The 8113-nt window shown below is 38.1% G+C and overlaps 1 protein-coding gene across 2 annotated transcripts in view; it reads right to left on the minus strand.

The window, feature by feature from the left end:
• Positions 1-8054, minus strand: part of RPAP2 (RNA polymerase II associated protein 2) — a 36249-nt gene extending 28195 nt beyond the window's left edge. For both annotated transcript variants that reach the window (XM_084291093.1, XM_084291094.1), the window contains exons 1-8: positions 7985-8054; positions 7616-7661; positions 6630-6744; positions 5866-5964; positions 5498-5563; positions 4997-5085; positions 2988-3023; positions 1175-2123 (exon numbers count right to left, since the gene is read on the minus strand). In XM_084291093.1, the coding sequence (XP_084147219.1) occupies positions 1175-2123; positions 2988-3023; positions 4997-5085; positions 5498-5563; positions 5866-5964; positions 6630-6744; positions 7616-7661; positions 7985-8042 (1458 nt within the window). In that variant the 5' untranslated portion in view covers positions 8043-8054. The remainder of the gene's footprint in view (positions 1-1174; positions 2124-2987; positions 3024-4996; positions 5086-5497; positions 5564-5865; positions 5965-6629; positions 6745-7615; positions 7662-7984) is intronic.
• Positions 8055-8113: the final 59 nt, after the last annotated feature.

An 8113-nucleotide genomic window follows, 5' to 3' on the forward strand; every position in this document is an offset into this window, starting at 1 on the left:
TACAGGAAGCAGCATTGTGAAAGCCCTCTGATGCATATATTTAAAGGCAAAAGCAGCTTCAGATGCTATTACAAACTGTACAACGTACCTAGCACAGTTAGTGCAGTGTTTTACAGTACTGACAAGACCACCTTATTGCTAACAGCTGGCCTGCCTGAACTGGAAGGGTCAGAGAGAAACCTCAGAGTTTATACTTCTATAGGTCTATAGAGTCTATACTTCTTTAGGTCTACAACCCTCCAGACCCCTTCCCCCCCCAAAAAAAAAATAAAAATGTATAGGTTACAGCAACATATGTAAACAAATCAGCAGGCTCCAACTCAGAGAATTTTAACAATAGATAATGCCAGAGATCTAGTCTAAAAAGAAAGAAATCCAATCCTTGTCGTGAATTAAAGGCAAAAATATAGATATAAATTTTATCTAATGAATCAAAGGGGAAGAGAAAAATATCATTCTTCCTTCAGCCAAGGCCTATTCTGTCTTATGACAGATCTGTTTCTTCTACATAAACCTTCCTTACTTGCCCTCCAAGGCAAAGTTTTAGAGAAAGCCTTCGCTATAAAAACTCTTAAAAGCCCTAGTCCTTCTTTCTCTTTAATCACCAGTTTTTCTTGCCAATAAACTATTCTTACATTGATTCTTTAACAGCTTCACCTCACTGCAATTATGCAACACAACAATTGTACAGTCTTTATAAGATGTAGAGGTGCTGGCAAGGACAGGCCTTGGAAGTGATGACAGCAGTTGTAGTTGACCTTTCTGCTGAGATTACAACAGCTATAGCTCCTTGACCCATTCTCTTGCAAAAACTACACAGGGCTCAGACAGTTAACTCCTCTCCCATCCCAGCTTACCAGTACCTCCTCTGCTTGCCTCAGTCCATGATCAAACTCTGCTTGAGCAAATGGATTAATCTCTCAGGCTTCACAAACTGAAAGGCTGCTGTCAGAACTGAATGTATCCCAAACAGTCAAAGTCATTCTTTTTCAACCTAAAATATGTTTCCTCAACCTGATGGGATTGTTTTGAGTCTAGTCAACCTTCCTTTTACTAGTTCACATTAATAGTTTGATGGTACCTTGGCCATATCCACTTACAGAGACAAAAAGCTTGTAATAACTGCTTGAAAGCAGGCTTTAAATAGCGTGGACACTATCCCATGGGCACTTACTTTGTCTTTGCTTGGAAGTTCCTCTGTTTGTGCATGTGTCGCTGCCTCTTCAGCCAAGATGCACTTCCCTTTATAGAACTCTTTTACTCGGAGTTCTAGGAATTCCGTTTCTTCTTTTAACTTTTCGTAACTAGGCACAGGCTTAGCTACTCCACCTGAGCCTGTATAAGGTAAGGAATAGTTCAAACTGTTTTCAGACTCCCCTGCTGCAACAGTGTCAACATCATCAGCTGCATCTAAGTCATCCTCATCAAGTTCTTCACTTTCTCGGTTGGCAGATGATTTGCATTCTGATGAGCATAAAGACATGTAGTTCGGACCATAGAGAAATTTTAAAGTTTCCTCAGTTCTCCATTCAGTAAGTGTTTGCTTAAGGACTTCTAATAAACTGCCTTTAGCAGCCAAGGAATTAATTGGATCCCGCTGTTCAGTTTCTTTATATTGTTTTGAGTTAGCTAGTATTCTTGTAAGACGTTCTGCCCCTTTTTTGCTCACACCTAGAAAAACTATCTGTGATCCGCTATAGGTGTTTTCATAGTTTTCTGAAGCATCTGATGTTCCTGGAGTAGTTTTTTTTGAAGGTGTTGCAGTTACGTTATTTTGAACAGAGCAAGCATGCGTTTCATCCTGAACATCTAATTTACAATTAGATAGTTGTTCAGTGGCTTCTACGACATCCAAGTCTTCAGCTTTAGGGCTGGAATTGGCTTTCTGAATATGTTTCTTTTTGAGGATGCTGTTGCTGTGCAATTGCTGTTCAAGATTAGCTGAACTTGACTGATTTCCTGGTAGAACAGAAGAAACAAATTCTTGTTCAGTATCACTACTGCTGTCGCTGGCTGTGTCATGAGAAGTAGATTCACATGGTTTTGAAGATAGCCTAGGATTTTCAATGTCAGAAGCTTTAATTGCTTCATCACGTAGTTTCACCTCTTCTCCAGACTTGCCACTGTAACAGAAAACATAAGCCATCAATGAAGTAAGAAATGGGTGTTACCTATAATAGCTTTTCTTTCTCATGTAAGATAAACAAAGCATTTTCCCTTATAGAGTAAGTGTACTTTCTTGCTCTATAAATCATTTATCTTCCAAAAGTCTTTAAATGCGCCTTTAAATGCAAGGAGTTTTGACATTCTGCAATCAAGATGGCAAGTACAGACATTGTTTAGAGAAATAAATTCCCAGTTGCTCATTGGCAATTAGAATAGTAAGTTATTATTAAAGACAACAAAATGAGGTTAAACTTAGCATAATGAATTAAAAAAAAAATTGCAATTCCAAATTAAGATCAGCATCTCAACATAGCTATGAACACAGTAGGCCAGCAGAGCTCTTTTAACATATATAAGTTTGCCATCTAATGGCCGTGAAATGGCAAGAGAAAACAAACAAAACGATAATACACACAGCAAGGTACAGAGAGATGACAGAGTAACATGGTTTTAATCTAGCAGATATCAATGTTACAAAATAGGAAGTACAGAAGCTTTCATCACATATAATTGGTACCACTTTCTTTTTAAAGAATAGATGGTATAAAATATGCAAAGTACAAACAGTGTATTTGTTTCAGATTTCAACAGACTCAATTACAACATACAGGCCAAGAACAGCTGTACACTAAATCATACAGGTCAAACATGCAGGCTTAGCATCACAAAGATTAAAAAGGAAAAAAAAAGAGACAAATAATTCTTTGTGTAGTCTCTAATAAGGCCTTTTCTATAACACATGAAATCAAATATTCTCCCTTTATCTTATATGATGCTAATACTTGTAACTATAAATGCACATAAAGTATTGTTCAGTGTACCTCTGCCCCTCCTTCAGCAGCTCTATATCTGGTGGTCTGCAAAAAGAAAAAGAATGAAGAGTTTTCTGCTAAATCAATGCTCTTGAAATACACATACACACAGAAGATACAGTTAAGGCTGGAAGGGACCTCTAAGGGTGTTCTAGTCTAACATCCTCTGTTCAAAGCACAGTAAGCTTAATAGTCACCCTTGTTAAGATTTCTGATACCAACCAAGAACAATTTGGGTCTGTAATCTTTGCATTCCTTGCCGCCCCGCCCAAGTAGACTGCTTTCAGATCACCCCTTGGTTTCTTCTTCATGAAGCTAAACATACTCATATCCTCGACTGGTCACAAGAGTCCCTGTAGTAAAAAGGGTTCTGTGCAGTTTGTACAAAAATGTTCCAAATTCATGAAAAAAATACGATTATTCAGGATATCTTTTTTTTTTTTTTTTTTTAATTTGAAATTTTATTCACTCAAAATTAGGCTATTACAGTTATACTGCTTTAGGAAAATTGAGTTCAAAACATTTCCAGAAGCTCGAAGACCTGTTACAAAACAGATTATGATGGGTTTCTTCCCAAAATTCTAACTGCAGTTCATCTTCTTCTATTCAGTTATAAGGTAACACCATAACGCTATTTATCTTATCTAACACCGAATGTTGAAATTCTCACCTGCATTATGAATGAAAGGAAACCTTTATAGCATGCACTGAATAAAGTCAATGCAATAAAACCTTAAACTCAGTCAATATATATATAAAAACCAATAGGTTTAAAAAAGATGAAAGCTGCACCAGTCATATGAGTGAACTGAGTCTGGAAACTAAAGACGATACCATAAAATGATTTAAATTATTAATTCCAAAAACTTACTCTTCAGAGTTTAAAATTAAGGTTTTTAGATTTTTCTTTCACAAGAATTTCAGATATTCTCATGTGTAAACATACAATGTGTGCAAATGTATGTGATTATGCAAACAGACATAACTAGCCATGCAATACCTGTTTTTTGCATTTTTGTTTTGCTTGTTTGTTTTGGAAAATACACCCACCCCAGCATAAATAATTAAGTATGTCAGGCATATCAGAACTGTGTGCTTTTAATGTTAACAATAAACACTTTCTTTAGTGAGAGCAAATAACAATACCACAATAATACTGGTAAGTTTATTTAAATATTTCACAAAGAAAACAGTTTTACCTACCGTATCAGGCTGTTCTAAACCACTACTCTTATTGATCAGATATTTCACATGATTGATCAGATCTGTGAAACTGAGCTCAGATATATAATTTCAGCTTGGTTATTCTGTTGAAAACCAGGGTACTATGAAAAGTAGTGTCTTGGAGAATGAAAAAATGAATAAATTTACCTGAACGTTCTCTAGGCAAGTATTTATTGTTGAACAGTGACACCCAATGGCTCAATTCATTATTTGCAAGCCTATGTTTCTTGAACCAGTCAACATATTAAAACGTGAACCACATTACAGTCTTCCAAAGTATGTATTGCAGTTAACAGCAGGAAATGAGCAATCTGAAATTATAGTTTTATGCAGGATAAAGAACCTCTTCATTTATAATCTGCTTTCAGGTGTAAGCCTTCACAGTCTAACTTTAAGCCCAATGCAAATGCTCTGCTAGAATTAGAAAATCTTTTGTACCAACATAAGATCAATTAATTCTTTACATTATATTATGTGTCTTTTAAGAATCCAATCACAAGAAATTTTAAAGTTACCAGGACATCATTATTATATATGACTAGCCTGCCCTCTAAACTAACACAGTTGTGTCTGTTGAGTAGTCATGAGCAGAACTGAGTCATGTCAATTGCAGTAATCCATACTGCAACAACACTTCTGAAATTGACACCATACTCAGCTAACATGTTAACATCAGTTACCTTTGCTTCAGCCTAACCATTTGGATGTATTGCAACTAATTAATTACCATCACAGTTTGGATAGAGAAAATAGCATCCTCAGAATGAACTACAAATATATAAGGTTACACTTACATTTCTTCTTCTCGCATCCATACTGGACTTCTGGAAACTTGAGCTTCAAAATATTTAGATGCTCTGTAGCAGAAGTTGCTGCAAAAGCACTGGAAACAAAGCAGTATGTAAAATATGACTAAAAACATCTTTAATACTCAAAGAAATTGACAAAATCAATTGTTTTTCATACTTGTGAAATTTAAGTACCAATTCATATTTCTTTTTCAGCTTATAATCAAGCTTTTAATTTATGTGAGAAACCAAACCTACCAAACAGGTCTATCCCATTCCCCACAAATCACTTTTAGTTTTTTCTTTTCCTCCACACCCCCCTGCTCCTTTTTGCACTTTCATTATCCGAAACAAGCCTGTGTTGGGTTCTACATAATCAAAAAAGTTCAAAGAGCAGATCCGAACATGCTGGTTCTGAATCAAGCCACGATATGAATACTTCTACAAAATGCATTTCTAATGTAGAAACAATACTAAATACAGTATAGAAATAGCTTGGTACCATACCTTTCTTTCAGTAATATCATAAACTCTGTTAGTTTTTGTTGAAATTCTGTACTTCTGTTTTGGCACCTGAAACGATATACTTTCATCAGCAAGACTGTCACCTCTGTCATGTCTTTACATAAAACTTGATTCTTAATGCACGTATTTTAATATGCTAACTGGTTCAGCAATGATTGTCAACAGGTCAGGTTTAACTTTTTACTTCAGAAGTCTTAAACTGGAATGGAACAACAGGATATCTGGCCCATTACTTAACAGTATTTTTATTTATGTTTAATATTTTAACTTTAATATGAAAAAAAAAATGCAAGAATATAAAAACCACTAAGACGTTCTTATGTTAACAGCATTAATAAAAAACAACTTACATTTTCCAGTTTATTTTGACATATAGGATAACCACATAATTTGATGATAGACCGTTCATCAACAACGTCTTTATAGTGAGATGGAGTAATATTTTTTCCCTGAAATGATAACAGTTCAACAACAGATATTGGAAGGTCATTTTTCATGCTCAAAACTTCTAATAAGTAAATAAATACATTTCATTTTATAATAGTATCAAGTAAGTTTAATAAACAGCATTCAGAACCTCCAAACTAAAATCAGTAACAAGATAAATACTCATAGGAAAAGAAAGACACGGATACTTCTTATATATACAACAGCCTCATTTTGCCTCTAGTATGGTACCTATTCTCACAATTTTCCTCTCTTTATATGTTATGTAAACCTATCTACCAGTGCATTTACAACTTTAACAGGAATAATCCTCATATCAATCCTCATACCAGTGGTATTACAAAAACTGTGCTGCCAGGATGAACTGTGGGGTAAAGAGTAACGTTGTCTAAATTCACAGAGGACATGATATGGACCTAACTTTTTATACTTCACCTCTGAGTCCACAACATGGGGATATAAACAAAGGTAATAAAGTGAGGATTCAAAAATACATACAGTTCTACAAAACTACAGCATATTTTCACTACAAAACCCCTGAAAATAAGGCAATCAGTGCTGACGAGAGAGGATAACATTGTCTACTTTAAACTTCAGCAAATCAGTCCAAGAACTTAAAAAGTTGAACATTGAGATATAAAATAGTGTAAAAATTTGCAGCACATACAGAATTCAGAAGGAACTCTTCAGTAATGTTCTCTTCCAAGAGCTGTTCAACAATATGCAGTGCTTTTTTCTCAAATTCAATCTTCTTTCTAGTAGCAGCCTCCAGGGCTGCTTTCCTGTAACATAAAGGATATTGAATGACACAGAGAGTAGCTTCCATATACAGTTCTCCAGCTGTATCTTTACCAAGTATCAATGATACCACAGAATCACAGAACTGTAGGGGTTGGAAGGACCTCGAAAGATCATCAGGTCCAACCCCCCTGCCAAAGCAGGTTCCTTAGAGCAAGCTGCCCATGTAGGCATCCTTGAATACCTCCAGAGAAGGAGACTCCACAGCCTCCCTGGGCAGCCTGTCCCAGTGCTCTGTCACCCTCACCATGAAGAAGTTCATTCACGTGTTGGTGTAGAACTTCCTGTGCTCTATCTTGTGGCCATTACCCCTTGTCCTGTCCCTGCAAATCACTGAAAAGATATTCATCTGAATATATCTCAGGATATTCATCTGAAAGTCTTCTATGCAGTCAAATGGATTTTTAGGTAACTGCCCATGGCAAAAAAAAAAATCTGTTATGGCCAAATCTTTCAGATTTGGTTTTTAAAGTGAACAAAGAAGACTAGAAAGTATGCAAGGAAATTAAACTGGCAAAAAACAGGCAGTACAGAGTAAGGAAATACAACTGTGGAGTTCAGATTCATAAACTTGTGTCACTCACTACTGTGGTAGCATCCCACGGTCGCCCCTTTTACCTTGAATAGAGAAATGCATGTGTGTTTTTTCTTGTAAATGTTTGGATGAGATATCTTTACAGTAACTACTGTGGGAACGCAATTGAAAGATACATAGCGTTGTCCCAAACAAGTCTGCCTGAAGGGGGTACTGGCTATCTCTAAGAAAGCCAAAAAAGCCCATACCAGGCAAATAATACAGTTGCAAAGTGAAGCAAAACAACATGACGACCACGTATTGTTAGTCAGAAACTATACCTCTGAGCAACATCTTCGTTTTCCAGAGCAGCTGAACGTTTATTTCCTAGAAATCAAGAATACGGAAATCCGTGAGTTTATTTTCTTCATTACCCAGCAGCAAATACCGGAGCCGCGGCTCCCCCCGTAGCCGGACGGCCGAGGGCGGGCTCCCGGCGCTGCAGCCCCCGGGGCCTGAGGGGGCGGACGGAGCGCCCGGGGCCCGGCCCCAGCCGCAGGGCGCTGGCGGTCGCGTCTCCGCAGCGCAGCGCCGGCCGCCCCGCCGCTCCGCATCCCCCAACAGCGAGTTGGGCGAGCCGCTGCGCTGGCCCGAGGGCACAAGGGAGAGTCCGCAGCGCGGGGCGGGGGGGAGCGGCTTTCGGAGCTTACCTGCGCGCCGCCGGCCGGGCTTCCCCTTGGCGCTGCCTTGCGGCCTCCTGGCCGCCATCGCGGTGGGGGTGGCGGCTGCCGGCTCCCTCCCCCTGACCTCTCACCGGAGGCGGAGCCGGCTCGGTGTGG

This window comes from Netta rufina (genome assembly GCF_964035555.1).
Source record: "Netta rufina genome assembly, chromosome: 8".
Lineage (NCBI taxonomy): Eukaryota > Metazoa > Chordata > Aves > Anseriformes > Anatidae > Netta > Netta rufina.